The sequence below is a fragment of the Tachypleus tridentatus genome, chromosome 9 (assembly GCF_004210375.1).
Source record: "Tachypleus tridentatus isolate NWPU-2018 chromosome 9, ASM421037v1, whole genome shotgun sequence".
Taxonomy (NCBI): domain Eukaryota; kingdom Metazoa; phylum Arthropoda; class Merostomata; order Xiphosura; family Limulidae; genus Tachypleus; species Tachypleus tridentatus.
This window is the reverse complement of record NC_134833.1, coordinates 150,327,836-150,346,408: the sequence shown is the minus strand read 5'-3', so window position 1 is coordinate 150,346,408 and position 18,573 is coordinate 150,327,836. Positions and strand designations below refer to the sequence as shown.

At 32.4% G+C, this 18,573-nt stretch overlaps 2 protein-coding genes across 5 annotated transcripts in view; one reads left to right on the top strand and one right to left on the bottom strand.

Annotated features, from left to right (window-relative positions):
- The window catches only part of LOC143226646 (actinia tenebrosa protease inhibitors-like), a 128,158-nt gene that overhangs the window by 31,063 nt on the left and 78,522 nt on the right, over positions 1-18,573 (bottom strand). The gene's annotated exons all lie outside the window — the stretch shown is intronic.
- On the top strand, positions 1,944-17,880 carry LOC143226645 (BPTI/Kunitz domain-containing protein-like). 2 transcript variants are annotated; one of them, XM_076457872.1, is made up of 5 exons: positions 1,944-2,078; positions 2,858-3,028; positions 6,504-6,674; positions 11,991-12,161; positions 17,689-17,880. In XM_076457872.1, the coding sequence occupies exons 1-5, from the start codon at positions 2,012-2,014 to the stop codon at positions 17,739-17,741; spliced, it is 633 nt and encodes a 210-aa protein (XP_076313987.1). In that variant the 5' UTR covers positions 1,944-2,011; the 3' UTR covers positions 17,742-17,880. The 2 variants fall into 2 exon arrangements, with proteins under 2 accessions (XP_076313987.1, XP_076313988.1); XM_076457873.1 differs by lacking the exon at positions 17,689-17,880 and adding an exon at positions 12,357-12,558 and having other exon boundaries at positions 1,956-2,078.

Here is an 18,573-nt window from a genome sequence, read left to right as displayed (position 1 = left end):
CTCTTTCAGAAATTATTGTGTTACTTTTATATGTTTTTAGTACAACTAGGGTTATCTCATGATTATATACAAGGAATGTGTTTTTGATATCAGAAACAAGTAATTTTGCAACTCTAGTTCTAAGAGTATCCTTTGTAATGCCAGATTCAACTGTCATAATTAATAGTATCCTTTGTAATACTAGATTCAACTGTCATAATTAATACTATCCTTTGTAATACTAGATTCAACTGTCATAATTAATAGTATCCTTTGTAATAATAGATTCAACTGTCATAATTAATAGAATCCTTTGTAATACTAGATTCAACTGTCATAATTAATAGTATCCTTTGTAATACCAGATTCATCTGTCATAATTAATAGTATCCTTTGTAATACCAGATTCAACTGTCATGATTAATAGTGTCCTTTGTAATACTAGATTCAACTGTCATAATTAATAGTATCCTTTGTAATACCAGATTCAACTGTCATAATTAATAGTGTCCTTTGTAAAACTAGATTTAAATGTCATAATTAATAGTGTCCTTTGTAATACTAGATTCAACTGTCATAATTAATAGTGTCCTTTGTAAAACTAGATTAAAATATCATAATTAATAGTATCCTTTGTAATACCAGATTCAACTGTCATAATTAATAGTATCCTTTGTAATACTAGATTCAACTGTCATAATTAATAGTATCCTTTGTAATACCAGATTCAACTGTCATAATTAATAGTGTCCTTTGTAATACTAGATTCAACTGTCATAATTAATAGTGTCCTTTGTAAAACTAGATTTAAATGTCATAATTAATAGTATCCTTTGTAATACCAGATTCAACTGTCATAATTAATAGTATCCTTTGTAATACTAGATTCAACTGTCATAATTAATAGTATCCTTTGTAATACTAGATTCAACTGTCATAATTAATAGTATCCTTTGTAATACTAGATTCAACTGTCATAATTAATAGAATCCTTTGTAATACTAGATTCAACTGTCATAATTAATAGTATCCTTTGTAATACCAGATTCAACTGTCATAATTAATAGTATCCTTTGTAATACCAGATTCAACTGTCATGATTAATAGTGTCCTTTGTAATACTAGATTCAACTGTCATAATTAATAGTATCCTTTGTAATACTAGATTCAACTGTCATAATTAATAGTATCCTTTGTAATACTAGATTCAACTGTCATAATTAAACCGTAAAGATACAGATGTAATTTTATCATTGTTTAACCAGTCAATTCGTTGCGATAACAATTGTGACGGAATGACGTCACTGCATATCTGTTTTTCTATTGGTCCATCTTCGTTCATTCTTTCTTCATCTTTCAAACACTTTTCAATCGTCCGCTGTTTTCTCAGCGGATTCACATGATACTTGATGTGATTATAATGTGACCAATACACTCAGACATAGGTTTTGAATAAAACACTGACGGTTTTATGGTGTCAGAGACCAAACAACAGAAAATATATATTTTGGACTCGTGTAGTCATATTTGAAGCACAAACGTTCAGCTTGTAGTTCAGTCATCTTTTGACCAATTTGAAATCTAATTACGGATTTAGACTCACGATTCAAACTTAGATTTTGAGTAATACACGAGACAGGCGTATAAAGAAAACTATTGGTTGTTCTAGTAGTGACGTCACATTTTCAATTTGTCAGTAGCCACAGGTGTGGTTATATGTTTGTGACGTGTTCTGTGAGAACTGTCTGCATGGAACATGAGAAAACTCACTTGTTGTTAGATAAGTTATTTTATTTTTATTTCGTGTTAATTTATTGCTAAGTTTATTTTGTTTTAAGTTTAATAAAACCGGTTCAGTACATTATCACAAAAGTTAAAGTTTCTAGTTTTTCCGAACTTATACAAGTCCTGAAAGTCGCGTGAAGGTTAGATTATTTGTCAATGTCACTTGATGAGAAGTTTTATATAAAAGCATCCATGATTAGTTACGACTTAGTCTGTGTTTGTCAGTTTTCAACTAACGAAGGTAAATATGTGTAAAGAGATAACATTAGTTGTTCTACTGGGGATAACACTGGGTAACTTGTCAGTAACAACAGGTAGGAGTTGTTTGTTGTTTGTAACGATCATGAGGAAAATCATGTTTATAATTATGCTATTTCATTTTTATTTCATAAAATAAATTGATTTGTTTTTGAGTATAACTTTAGAATTTCGATGTCAGGATATGTAGCACACAATGTTTCATATGGTAGAATTACCTGGAAAATAATTGTTTAAAAATATTCTAACTGTGGACGTAAACTGATGTTAGGTTTAAAACTTTCACTTTTCAATGTAGTGTATAAAACAGTTTTTATGTATCCTAAGGTATTCTAAATTTAATGTACCTAGTAGGTTTGTTTTTGTTTGTTCTTGAAATTCGCACAAAGCTACTCCAAGGTATCTGTGCTAACCGTCCCTAATTTAGCAGTGTAAGACTAGAGGGAAGGCAGCTAGTCATCACCACCCACCGCCAACTCTTGGGCTACTCTTGGCCATGCCGGGCCTTACCTAGTAGGAGAGGGTGGTCAGGCAAAGCAAGGTGTGTTAAGACGTTCGACTCGCAATCTTAGGGTCGCGGGTTCGAATCCCAGTGGCACCAAACATGCTCGCCCTATTAGCCATGTGGGTGTTATGATATAACGGTCCATCCCATTATTCGTTAGCCCAATAGTTGGCGGCCGTGGGTGGCGATCACTAGTTGCCTTCTTTCTAGTATTTCACTGTTAAATTTGGGACGACTAGTGCAGATAGCCCTTGTGTAGCTTTGCGTGAAATTAAAAAAAAAACAACCAAACCAACTTAAAGAGGGAATGATCACTTTATACTTACACAGGTCTGGATAAAGACTGCCAGTCTCCACCTGTTACAGGACCTTGTGAAGCTATTATACCAAGATATTACTACGATTCCGAAAGCCACCAGTGTAAGAAATTTAATTTCGGTGGTTGTGGCGGGAACGGAAACCGATATGAAACAATAGCAGACTGTTTGTCTGCTTGTTCAGGTTTGTTAATAATGTTTAATGTCTTATTGTTGTTCATTAAACTTTGATTTAACTAGAATACACTAAAGATGTAAGCTATACTTACGGCTGGAATAACTTTATATTAACTGGTGGTAAACCTAATATCATCATATCAACTAGTTGTAAACCTAACATTATTATTATATTAACTGGTGGTAAACCTAACATTATTATTATATCAACTGGTGGTAAAACTAACATTATTATAAAATCAACTAGTTTAAACCTAACATTATTATTATATCAACTAGTGGTAAACCTAACATTATTATTATATCAACTGGTGGTAAACCTAAAATTATTATTATATCAACTGGAGGTAAACCTAACATTATTATTATATCAACTGGTGGTAAACCTAACATTATTATAAAATCAACTAGTTTAAACCTAACATTATTATTATATCAACAAGTGGTAAACCTAACATTATTATTATATCAACTGGTGGTAAACCTAACATTATTATAAAATCAACTAGTTTAAACCTAACATTATTATTATATCAACTAGTGGTAAACCTAACATTATTATTATATCAACTAGTGGTAAACCTAACCTAAACATAAACCTAACATTATTATAAAATCAACTAGTTTAAACCTAACATTATTATTATATCAACTAGTGGTAAACCTAACATTATTATTATATCAACTAGTGGTAAACCTAACATTATTATTATATCAACTAGTGGTAAACCTAACATTATTATTATATCAACTGGTGATAAACCTAACATTATTATTATATCAACTAGTGGTAAACCTAACATTATTATTATATCAACTGGTGATAAACGTAACATTATTATTATATCAACTAGTGGTAAACCTAACATTATTATTATATCAACTAGTGGTAAAACTAACATTATTATTATATTAACTAGTGGTAAACCTAACATTATTCTATATAAACACTTCCTATAATAAACTTTTCTATTTATTTAATATTCCTGTTGTTTCAATTATTTATTCAATTAAATCTGGTTTATTTATTAAACTGGTGATAAAAGTTCTTGCTGCTCTACAATTGTAAACATCTAATATTACATTTCATTCAAACATTTATATTGTTTTAGGTAGTTTTTCAAGTAGCTAATATAGCCCGGCATGACCAGGTGGGTTAAAGCGTTCGACTCGTAATCTTAGGGTCACGGGTTTAAATGCCCATCGCACTAAACATGCTAGCCGTTTCAGCCGTGGGGGCGTTAGACTTTGACGGTCAATCCCACTATTCGTTGGTAAAAGAATAGCCCAAGATTTGGCAGTAGGCGGTGATAACTAGCTGCCTTCTTTCTAGTCTTACCCTACTAAATTATGAATGGTTAGCGCACATAGTCTTTGAGTTTCTTTTCGCGACATTCGAAAACAAACAAACTAAGTTGCTAATTTAAATTACCGGTTTATAAAACTCAGTCACTGTTTCTGTGTATCTTACTTCATTAAACGCTTCCGATTCATTGTTATTTCTTTGTTTCGTTTTAGTAATTGTTGTAGTATATTGATATATTGTTTAACTTTTTCACTGAGTATGTATTTATAATTAAATACTTCAGCTTAGTTATGAAACTTGTTTTTTAAATAAACGGTAAATATTAAAGATTGCACAACACCAGACATTATTGAAAATAATTTTCCCTCTAAGTGTTGAATTAAACTGTTAATTTAATAAATAAAACACCTTGGGTGTGAAAAGAGAATGGATTAATTATGAGACTGAAAGAAATAGACTCAATATTAGCTACAAATATGGTAGCTACACTTTATTGGTAAGGCGTTTATAGCAAATATTTATTCATTAGTTTGCTAGGCTGCGGTTTTTACTGAATTAATGGCATGATAGTGGGTAAAACAAAATATCAATCAATATACTAAACAACCTCAATAAGAAAGTTACACTCGAAAATTATTAACATTAGCCAAGAGATCGCAACTCTATTATACGGAATAGGTTTTTATCATTAACCAATTCTGGTTCTTTAAACTATATGGTGGTAGTTTTTATTTCTAAAACGCCTATTATAACTTCATTTGTAGTTACGCCAAGGAATTTAGATACACAGTTTTTTGTCATTTCCCGTATGCAAGAGGGACAAATGCTACAAACACTATTATTTACACTAATCACTGAAGTAAATAGCACGTAACGTTAAATTCTATTAATAATCAGGAAAATTTCTTTAAAATTTAACTAATTTGAGCTTAAAGGTGAGAAATGAACAATACTTTTCTACCTGTATGTTTCTTTTAAAAAAGTCATCTCGAAACTGCTAATCTAAGTTGCTTGATCTAACCAATACAAATGTATCTGCACGTGCTTTACCCATATAGTTTAGTTTCTCAATATCAACCACCTTTAATCCGAATTACAAAACTAAAAACAACTCACCTTTACATGTGGTAAATATTTTAGGCCGACAGATCACGTGAGTTTTAACGTAGGAATGCGCAGAAATGATTGCTCAAAACCAAGCTGTTTTTGTTCAATAACTCTTCACGTGTAACTTAGTCCACACTTTTCATCCAAGTGCAAACTGTAAGGATGCAACAGTGTACGAAATCTAAATAAAATCCTTTAAATCATGTTTCTCCGTATTTTTAATGCGAATACAAAAACTGTATATTATATATCTGTTCTATTCATTAATGAATTGCATTCAAAATTTGTTTGTAGTTAATGTGCAGCAGAACAAAATCACTGAGAATATATGATAGTTTCAGTTAACACAGTTAGAGAATGTGAAAATTGTTAAATCATCTATGTGAAACAGATATAGGTGAGGTTAATAAGTACAATTATGAGAGAACTTAAAACTGTACCATCTTGGATGTAGGTGAAGATGTCTTACAGTCTGTCAGTCATAAAGATGGAGAGGACTAGTAAAAAAAAAGCTGTTCTCTAATGGATTATAAGATGTCAATGATTTAAATCCAGTTAGTAACAGTCTTGTTTTTCATGATTGTATAACTGAAACGAAAGTTTCTTTTAAATTTCGCACAAAGCTAAACGAGTGTTATCTGCGATAGCCGTCCTTAATTTAGCAGTGTAAGACGAGAGGGAAGGCAGCTAGTCATCACCCCCCACCGCCAACTCTTGGGCTACTCTTGGCCATGTCGGGCCTTACCTAGTAGGAGAGGGTGGTCAGGCAAAGCAAGGTGTGTTAAGACGTTCGACTCGCAATCTTAGGGTCGCGGGTTCGAATCCCAGTGGCACCAAACATGCTCGCCTTATTAGCCATGTGGGTGTTATTATATAACGGTCCATCCCATTATTCGTTAGCCCAATAGTTGGCGGCCGTGGGTGGCGATCACTAGTTGCCTTCCCTCTAGTATTTCACTGTTAAATTTGGGACGACTAGTGCAGATAGCCCTTGTGTAGCTTTGCGTGAAATTAAAAAAAAAACAACCAAACCAACTTCAAGAGGGAATGATCACTTTATACTTCACAGGTCTGGATAAAGACTGCCAGTCTCCACCTGTTACAGGACCTTGTGAAGCTATTATACCAAGATATTACTACGATCCCGAAAGCCACCAGTGTAAGAAATTTAATTTCGGTGGTTGTGGCGGGAACGGAAACCGATATGAAACAATAGCAGACTGTTTGTCTGCTTGTTCAGGTTTGTTAATAATGTTTAATGTCTTATTGTTGTTCATTAAACTTTGATTTAACAAGAATACACTAAAGATGTAAGCTATACTTACGGCTGGAATAACTTTATATTAACTGGTGGTAAACCTAATATCATCATATCAACTAGTTGTAAACCTAACATTATTATTATGTCAACTGGTGGTAAACCTAACATTATTATTATATCAACTGGTGGTAAAACTAACATTATTATAAAATCAACTAGTTTAAACCTAACATTACTATTATATCAACTAGTGGTAAACCTAACATTATTATTATATCAACTGGTGGTAAACCTAAAATTATTATTATATCAACTGGAGGTAAACCTAACATTATTATTATATCAACTTGTGGTAAACCTAACATTATTATAAAATCAACTAGTTTAAACCTAACATTATTATTATATCAACTGGTGGTAAACCTAAAATTATTATTATATCAACTGGAGGTAAACCTAACATTATTATTATATCAACTGGTGGTAAACCTAACATTATTATTATATCACCTGGTGGTAAATCTAACATTATTATTATATCAACTGGTGGTAAACCTAACATTATTATTATATCAACTAGTGGTAAACCTAACATTATTATTATATCAACTGGTGGTAAACCTAACATTATTATTATATCAACTGGTGGTAAACCTAACATTATTATAAAATCAACTAGTTTAAACCTAACATTATTATTATATCAACTAGTGGTAAACCTAACATTATTATTATATCAACTAGTGGTAAACCTAACATTATTATTATATCAACTGGTGATAAACCTAACATTATTATAAAATCAACTAGTTTAAACCTAACATTATTATTGTATCAACTAGTGGTAAACCTAACATTATTATTATATCAACTAGTGGTAAATCTAACATTATTATTATATCAACTGGTGATAAACCTAACATTATTATAAAATCAACTAGTTTAAACCTAACATTATTATTATATCAACTGGTGGTAAACGTAACATTATTATTATATCAACTAGTGGTAAACCTAACATTATTATTATATCAACTAGTGGTAAACCTAACATTATTATTATATCAACTAGTTGTAAACCTAACATTATTATTATATCAACTGGTGGTAAACCTAACATTATTATTATATCAACTAGTGGTAAACCTAACATTATTCTATATAAACACTTCCTATAATAAACTTTTCTATTTATTTAATATTCCTGTTGTTTCAATTATTTATTCAATTAAATCTGGTTTATTTATTAAACTGGTGATAAAAGTTCTTGCTGCTCTACAATTGTAAATATCTAATATTACATTTCATTCAAACCTTTATTTTGTTTTAGGTAGTTTTTTCAAGTAGCTAATATAGCCCGGCATGACCAGGTGAGTTAAAGCGTTCGACTCGTAATCTTAGGGTCACGGGTTAAAATGCCCATCGCACTAAACATGCTAGCCGTTTCAGCCGTGGGGGCGTTAGACTTTGACGGTCAATCCCACTATTCGTTGGTAAAAGAACAGCCCAAGATTTGGCAGTAGGTGGTGATCACTAGCTGCCTTCCCTCTAGTCTTACCCTACTAAATTATGAATGGTTAGCGCACATAGTCCTTGAGTTTCTTTTCGCGACATTCGAAAACAAACAAACTAAGTTGCTAATTTAAATTACCGGTTTATAAAACTCAGTCACTGTTTCTGTGTATCTTACTTCATTAAACGCTTCCGATTCATTGTTATTTCTTTTTTTCGTATCAGTAATTGTTGTAGTATATTGTTATATTGTTTAACTTTTTCACTGAGTATGTATTTATAATTAAATTCTTCAGCTTAGTTATGAAACTTGTTTTTAAATAAACGGTAAATATTAAAGATTGCACAACACCAGACATTATTGAAAATAATTTACCCTCTAAGTGTTGAATTAATCTGTTAATTTAATAAATAAAACACCTTGGGTGTGAAAAGAGAATGGATTAATTATGAGACTGAAAGAAATAGACTCAATATTAGCTACAAATATAGTAGCTACACTTAGTTGGTAAGACGTTTATAGTAAATATTTATTCATTAGTTTGCTAGGCTGCGGTTTTTTACTGAATTAATGGCATGATAGTGGGTAAAACAAAATATCAATGAATATACTAAACAACCTCAATAAGAAAGTTACACTCGAAAATTATTAACATTAGCCAAGAGATCGCAATTCTATTATACAAAATAGTTTTTGTATACTAATCACTGAAGTAAATAGCACGTAACGTTAAATGCTATTAATAATCAGGAAAATTTCTTTAAAATTTAACTAATTTGAATTTAAAGGTGAGAAATGAACAATACTTTTCTACCTGTATGTTTCTTTTAAAAAAGTCATCTCGAAACTGCTAATCAAAGTTGCTTGATCTGAATACAAATGTATCTGCACGTACTTTACCCATATAGTTTAGTTTCTCAATATCAACCACCTTTAATCCGAATTACAAAACTAAAAACAACTCACCTTTACCTATGGTAAATATTTTAAACCGACAAATCACGTGAGTTTGAACGTAGGGATGCGCAAAAATGATTGCTCAAAACCAAGCCGTTTTTGCTCAATAACCTTTTACGTGTAATTTAGACCACACTTTTCGTCTAAGTGCAAACTGTAAGGATGAAACAGTGTAAGAAATCTAAATAAAATCCTTTAAATCATGTTTCTCCGTATTTTTAATGCGAATACAAAAACTGTATATTATATATCTGTTCTATTCATTAATGAATTGCATTCAAAATTTGTTTGTAGTTAATGTGCAGCAGAACAAAATCACTGAGAATAAATGATAGTTTCAGTTAACACAGTTATAGAAAGTGAAAATTGTTAAATCATCTATGTGAAACAGATATAGGTGAGGTTAACAAGTACAATTATGAGAGAACTTAAAACTGTACCATCTTGGATGTAGGTGAAGATGTCTTACAGTCTGTCAGTCATAAAGATGGAGAAGACTAGTAAAAAAAAGCTGTTCTCTAATGGATTATAAGATGTCAAAGATTTAAATCCAGTTAGTAAAAGTCTTCTTTTTCATGATTGTATAACTGAAACGAAAGGTTGTTTTCAATTTCGCACAAAGCTACACGAGGGTTATCTGCGCTAGCCGTCCTTAATTTAGCAGTGTAAGACTAGAGGGAAGGCAGCTAGTCATCACCACCCACCGCCAACTCTTGGGCTACCTTTTAACAGCAGAAAGTGGGATTAACTGTCACATTATAACGCCCCAACAGCTGAAAAAGCGAGCATGTTTGGTGCGACCGGGATTCGAATCCACGACTTTCGGATTACCAGTCGAACGTCCAAATACACTTGGGTCCTGAAACGAAAGGTAAAATCGTTTGCTCGTTTCTGAAAAGGAGAAAACGAAACATAAATTTATACCACACTTGTTATTTACCACATTACTCATTACCACACTTGTTATTTAACACATTACTCATTACCACAATTGTTATTTACCACTTTACTCATTACCACACTTGTTATTTACCACATTACTCATTACCACACTTGTTATTTAACACATTACTCATTACCACACTTGTTATTTACAACATTACTCATTACCACACTTGTTATTTACCATATTACTCATTACCACACTTGTTATTTAACACATTACTCATTACCACACTTGTTATTTACCACATTACTCATTACAACACTTGTTATTTACCACATTACTCATTACCACACTTGTTATTTAACACATTACTCATTACCACACTTGTTATTTAACACATTACTCATTACCACACTTGTTATTTAACACATTACTCATTACCACACTTGTTATTTACCACATTACTCATTACCACACTTGTTATTTACCACATTACTCATTATATTTCGATTGACATCGGAAACGTTTGTAATTAGTTCATATTTTTCAAACTTCGGGTCGTTATACAAGTTGATGGATCGAAGAATGGTTAACATAGAAGATGAACAAATATCGATACATCGAGCTGTCTGTTAAGTACACTGAGGGGAATCGAACCCCTCATTTTATCGTTGTAAATTCCAATACTTAGTTCTGTATCAGCGGGTGACGTTATAAGTAGGAAACTTATTTATGTTTTAACTTCTCTCCAGATCAAGACCTTAATATTTTTTACTCCATAACCTAAAAGTGATATTAAAATAAACTGGAGTTGTGTAAGAGTTGTTAAAAGCAGTGTTTAGAATGGATCATGTATCACATCTGTCATCAACTACATACAATGTAGTTTGACACATTGTTCATTAATTTGAAGATAATTAAAATAAACAAAAAGAAAAGCAGATGTTTATTATTCTTTGATACGTTAACAACGTGGTTTAATAATAATAATTAATCATTTTGAAGACTGTAGTATTTTGTTTAAATTTGGAAAAGTATTTTAAACATTACTTGGAATTATTAACAACTGATGTAGATAATACTAATACAGAAACTTTATGACGTATGACAAGTACAGAAAATTATATCGAATAATAGCTTAGCTTTTTAAATCACGTTTTCTATAATAATGTTTAATTTGAATATTAAGTTATCCTGCCAACTAGGATAATGTTCAGCGAAGCTCTACAGGGTCTTTATTTGTAATTGAAGGGGAAAGTGACAATGAATGTTTGTTCATGATGAAACGTTCAAAACTCTAAGAATTATTTAATTATTGAGTTATTTATGTTCACAGTACTGTCCATGTTTCTCAGTAAACACGTTTTGATAAAATGCAGAACTTATTAATTGAAGAAATAGTGTTTTAGTCGTCATGAAGACATTATTGTGTCGTATTATATCGGCACATAGTTTATAGTAATCACGTGAATGTTTGTTTGTGTTTCGTATTCTGTTGATGTTTATTTAAAGAAATGTGAGAAACGTCTCTTGAGTTTCGTATTTTACAACTTTTCTCATAAATTACTCACCCCAGTGGCTCAGCGGTATGTCTGTGGACTTACAACGCTAAAATCCGGGTCCCGATACCCGTGGTGGGCAAAGCACATATAGTTTATTCTGTACCTTTGTGCTTAATTCAAAATAACAACAACTTCTCATAAATTATTTGTTAAGTTTCAACTCACAATTTTAAAATGTCGAGGTATATGGCATAGAAATGTTTCATATCGCAGAATTACCTTAAAAGACAACTGTTTTATAATACTTTAACTACAAGCATAATATGTTGATTGGTTTATAATTTTCAAATATAACTTCAGTGTATGAAAGAGTTAGCTTTAACTATTACACTGAACATAAATTTACGACTGACAGTGATTTTGTCATACCTCCACAGGCCGAGCTAAGGACTGCAAGTCGCCACCTGTTTCAGGACCTTGTACAGCTAATATTCCCAGTTATTATTACGACCCAGACAGCCACAAGTGTAAGAAATTTATTTTTGGAGGCTGTGACGGGAATGAAAACCGATATAGAAGTGAAGCTGACTGTTTGGCTGCTTGTTTAGGTAGTGTGAAGATATGTATTACATTTACAAACAGTACTTACAAGAAATATCAAAATGTATCTACTTTAATAACGTTAAATATACACCGCACGTATTATTTATATATCTATAATAGTTACTCGAGATCCAAACTTTAGAAATGTTTTTAATAAAGTAGGTATCTCTTATATATATGTGTTTGTTTGTTTTTTTCAGGAACGTGAACTACTTGAATATTTTGGAAAAAGCTGACGTTCGTTGACCAGACGGATTTGATTTTTTATTACATTTGATTCTCAGATACAATTAAACATGTTTGTCTTGAGCACATTAATATTAATAACAGAACATGATGTCTTATGCGTTTTTTTTAAATTGTTATTGTAATACATGAAAATAAAATAATTATTTGTATAGTGGAATGGAACCTTATTAATTTATCTTTTTTATTATAATCTCAACAAGAAACGTGCATTTGAAAAATCTTCCTAACACAGCATCACTATCCAATAACCAACGGTTACTCACAACACTTCAGAATTCTTTAGTCGTGACAACACCATCAATTCTCCCATTAAATTAACACCAATCTAAGTGTAAAATTAAATAAATGTAGTTGACAAATTATTAATAAGTCAGATAAATTTCACAATAGCTGTAGACCTACTAGATGTCTAATAATAAACCAAAGCATGTTTGTATAACATTCTCACAAACCTACAGAAGATAATTCCTCTTGTGTACCGTACTGAAGCTAAATAATCTTCAGTAGTTATCGGAAAAGCCACTAGAGGGCAATAAATGTACTATTTGATTTTTTGGTTTTTTTTTAATTTCGCGTAAAGCTATACGACGGTTATCTGCGCTAGACGTTCCTAATTTAGCAGTGTAGTACCAGAGGGAAGGAAGCTAGTAAAAAAAACATTCAAGGAGAAAAACAAAACTTAGTGTCACTATCACCTTCTAATCCCACGTGGTCATCCTCAAAAATACTAATTGAACCCGACACTGGTTACCTTGGAGGGTGAGAAAAGAGGCAGTTTTTATTATTATATTTTTTTTATATTAGAATCCGCGTAAAAGGGGTCTCATAATCATGAATATTAGAAAGGAGATATGTACGAAGATCAAATAAATGTTTAATTCACCGAACTACGCTTGACCACTAGCTGAAGGAAAACAAGTCTTAAAACATTATGCAGGTATACACAGTATAATGGTTTAGAAATTACGGTATCAACTCCGTATGTTGAGGAGGCTTTTCAATAACCAGTTGACGACTTATAGTATTATACGAAAGGCCTCTTCAGCAGTGATTTGTTAGACACTAAAGATAGGTGCGAAATTTTACTCATCTGACTTTGAACTGTAAACGGACATATTAAGTGAACAGAGAGAAACATCTCCAGATAATATAATTACCACAAATCTTTAGACTATTGTAGTTTAAATTACAAATGTAATAATATCACATTTAGCATCACTTCATCTCAATGTCGTTTGTTATGGTTTTAAGTAACTATGTATCTGTAGAGAAAAGAGACGAACTGTTTATATATTTGTTTTTAATTCTTCTGTTTTTTATTAACGTAAATCATAACTTACAAAATGGTCAATACTCTCTGACATAGTTTTGATTTAAACATTTTAATCAATTTTATGAAGTCAGAAGTCAAACAATCGAAAATATTTATCATGGACTCGAGTACAGTCATATTTAATCCAATCAGGATAAAACATTTTCATTCTCTCAACACCTGACGTATAAAAAACTTAGATTTGTTCATTTTGAGTACTTTTAAGAGGATCAGAACTCGAAATCATAATATGAAGGGGTTAGTCAGTTACTCGGTCATATTAGGACCAATATTCATGGAATTATGTGCAACGATACTTTTGTACAGATTCCAAACAGTGAAAGAGAAAATTCTTGTTTTAGGTTTAGCTTTTGAGCTGAGAAAGCATAATCAAGAAGGTATTTGTGTGTATGTTAACCGACTTACATGAGATTTGGTACCAAGATAATTTGTTACAGGTCGAAATCAGTGATATAGACAGTTTTCGATTTTAATGTTTTTCACTATTGTTAAGGTATCAAAATTAACCATGTTGTGACTGCATGGCGGAGGCATTTTATATTCGTCCTAGAATGCTGGTCTTTGTAATTTCTAATATTTGAGCTTCGAGAAGTCCCAGGTTTCTGATCAAACATGTGGTGAAAGTCGGATTTTTTTTCTCTTATGCTGTTGTTGTTTTTTCAAAAGTTTAACTCAATACGTTTTAAAATTCCAACGAGATTCTTGTACAGATTGAAACGAAGTTACAAAGGCTTAGCCAGAAATATAGTCCTGATTTTGTTTGTTCTTCCAGTATTTACATATCTCGAAAAGCTTGCTTTATCGTTTTATAATTCGTTTCAACTACATTGCGTTATGATTGTAATAAGAAATATGTTTTCGTAGAATAAGATGAAGTTGACTTAGTTATTCTTGTGTTCGTCCTATCAAGTTTGGTTTAGATGGCTGTTCTAGATTTTATTTGCATTAGGCCTTGTAGGCGAAACTACCTGATAAAAAAAATAAAATAATGGTGAATAATTATAAAACAATGCATAAACGAATATAATCAAGTTAACTTTATTAGAGATGTTAAGAGAAACACACAGTGGCGTATCGGTATATCTGCGGGTTTCGAAAACCGTAGTGAACAGATCACAGACAGCCAGGTTCGAATCCACGTCCCACCAAATATGGTCGCCCTTTTAGCGGTGGAGGCATTATAATTTGACGGTGAATCCAACTATTTGTTAGTTATAGAGTAGCCCGAGATCTGGCGATGGATGGTGATGACTAAGGGCCTTCCCTCTAGTCTTACACTGCTAAATTAGGGACGGCTATGCGCAAAATTCAAAAAACAAACAAACAAATTATATCAGAATACATGAGATATGTAGAATTGTTAAAATAGAAATTTCTTTGTTATCTTTTCGTGGTCTGTACTTCACCTTATTTTTACCAAATAATGTAAAAGGACTTACCGAACAAACTAACAATATTTCAACACAAAGTATTTTGTATTTGTTGTTGTTTTGTTTTTAGCGCAGTTTTATATAGTGGAGATAGGAGACCTGTCCAAAGGTGAAATCGGGTCACGAACATTTTTGGCATTGTAAGTCGTTGAATTTATCGCTGACCTACCAAGTTTTCTTGGCCTGGCATGGCCAGGCGTATTAAGGTGTGCGACTCGTAATCTGAGGGTCGCGGGTTTGTATCCCCATCGCGCCAAACATGCTCGTTCTTTCAGCCATGGGGGCGTTATATTGTGACGGTCAACCCACTATTCGTTGGTAAAAGAGTAGCCCAAGAGTTGGCGGTGGGTGGTGATGACTAGCTGCCTTCCCTCTAGTCTTAACTGCTAAATTAGGGACGGCTAGCACAGATAGCCCTCGAGTAGCTTTTTGCAAAATTCCAAAACAAGCTTCGTGTTTTATTCTAAACAAACAAATAATATCCTTAAGTTACAGTTAGCCATGTTCTTATATTAAATAAATAAATGCTGTTTAGAAGAGCTGGAACTTTGCTCTCCAGTTTTCAAGTAGTTTTATGATCATTGATAAAACACAGAGTTTTGTTGGTAAACAGGTTTACAGCCATGAACTTGTTATCACTACAGTTATTTCTGTCACTAAAAGGAAAGGAAAACAACAGCCTAGAGGTTTCTCCCACAGAACACTAGGATACAGTAAAACACTGAGATAAACGAAATTTCCCCTTAAGTTATAACAACGACCGAATACATGAAACTACCGTCATTATTAGACGATACACTCTTGCAGGTATCGGAGCACGCACTGTGAGCTTGAAGTTTGTGAACATATCGTTCGAAACACGATATCATTTACCAGTTAAGATATCTAAAAATTTATATTTATTTAATTATTTCTAACAGACTTTATATTTTTGATAAGTAACTAGTGGTTTAATATTTTCACCTGATGAAATGAGAATCATCTCGGATCTTAAAAAGTAGGCTTAACTTAGTTTCTTCAATAACATTTAGAATCTCACGTATTTCAAATATACTTTATCGCATTGAACAGAACATGTAAAAACAAACTTGTTTATAATCGCAGCTTACGATGATAAAAAGATGGTGATTGTAAATATAAAATTTAAATCACAAAGGTATGAAATACCTATAACTAAAAAAATAACAAGTTATTTGTTGGCTTTTTGTTTTTTTTCAAAATTTGATAAAAAATTACACAAGAAATAGCTACATATATCCTCTGGTGCTTGTTGTATACCAAGTGCACATGTTTGTCACACATGTTAAAAAATATCTTTTCCATGAATGACAATCTTAAGTTTTGTTGAAGTTCTGAAATCCTTTTGCAGGTAAAATCACTATTTTACCCTTCTTCCTGTTACATGACGAGATACATTACACTATGAAACAAAATTTTTACTTTTTGTTGTTCCTGGGCAGAAAGTGTTATTTCCCAATTGCTTATGCCTAAAAGAAATAGAAAAAAAAACCTATTTTTCTGTTCAAAGTTTGCCTTTGTAACCTGGGTAATGAAATTTTCAAATTTACCCATTTTCCAGAACATTTCAAGTAGATTCAGTGCTGAGGAGCTGATAGAGAATTTTTTCGAACTTTTTAGATTTTCTAGAACTTTCTATAGTAATATACATACAGGGGTTTACCACTTTAGTTTAGTTCTAGCTGCCTAAGTGAACACATAGATCTATCTGATTTTATCAGAGATAGCATCAAGAAGCTTCCAGCATTCTCCAGACATATTCTGCTATGTATGTGGCCAATATATCAAGACAAGAGAGTAAAAGTACTCTGTGACAGCATCTGCTAAAATGTGTGAAGCCTACAAGGCATATTTCAGCATGCTTGTCGTGGATCAATACAACCCCTGGGGACTTCATTTTACCCGCGGGCACTGCAAAACAAAAACAAAAAAAAAATGTAGAAGGTAAGACGGACAAGTTTTGATTACTTGAATAGTAATATTTTATATTATACAAATTTTACGCCTGGCATGGCCCATCGCGTAAGGCGTGCGACTCCTAATCCAAGGGTCGCGGGTTCGCGCCCGCGTTGCGCCAAACATGCTCGCCCTCCCAGCCGTGGGGGCGTTATAAAGTGACGGATAAACCCACGATTCGTTGGTAAAAGAGTAGCCCAAGAGTTGGCAATGGGTGGTGATGACTATCTGCCTTCCCTCTAGTCTTACAGTGCTAAATTAGGGACGGCTCGGTGCATTGGGCTAACAACCTACTCACTCAAATAGTTGTTGAAGAATCCGCAAGCGATTGCGGTTCTGTGTTTCTAAATGGAATCTAATGGTGATAACTACACTAATACAAATTTTAGACCTTTTAACATTTAAATATATTTTAATTTATTTTTAATTTCCTATAGTATAGAAAAATATCACATATAAAATAACTTGCATGAACCTCTTATACATTAGTTGTGGATGAAATACATTTATTCTTCATAATAACAATTTTGTTTTGCTCTTTTGCAGGATGGTACAGAGGGGAAAAGAGAGCCATAAAGTTCGCTATTTCAAGAATTTGATGTGAACTCACTGACCACTCACGCAATTGCTACTTCTGCATGGGGGACCCTTTCAAACGTCGGGCTGGCAAGAATGCGTCTATTATCATGTATCCGTACCTTCCATCATCCATCACCCCAGTGCCACACTGCTCTGAGCTCCCTGTAGCCACTCTGTCAGAGAGAAAACAGCCATCCTCAGAAGAGAGCAGCAAATCAGAAGAGGAGGTAGACGTTGAAGATCCACATTACAATTTCAGAGATGCAGCTGGTGAGAGAAACCCACACTACCCCAACCAAAGAGGTCTCAATGACTTGATCAGAGATCTTGGTTTAACAAAGTCGAATACTGATATTATATTTGAAAATGTTTTACAAATCTGGAAAACTACTCATTTATAAACATTTTGTTCATTTTTGTATAACTTTAGTACAAGTACACCTTGATTCATATGTTGTTTCATTCAGATTTTATGTAAATGAAAATGTGCAAATTTATCCAGTTTTACATAGCAAATAGGTTAATTTCTAAATTTCGTTATCCAGGTCACAAAAGCAAAGTTTGAAGGGAATAATGGCCATTTTCTGTATTTTTACAACATAAGCAATTGAGAAATAACACGCACTATCCAGGAACAAAATTTGTGTTACATAGTGTTATTTGTGTTATAAAGTGTTATTATCGACGTCAAGTAGTGCCTTACTGTTAATATCAAGTAATGTGTTATTATTAACACTAAGTAGCATATGTTGTTAACACAAAATACCGCATTATCGGTACGCTATATATTACATTGTATTTATTACCAAGTAGTAAAATGGTATTTATAATACAGTATTGTTAGAACCACGT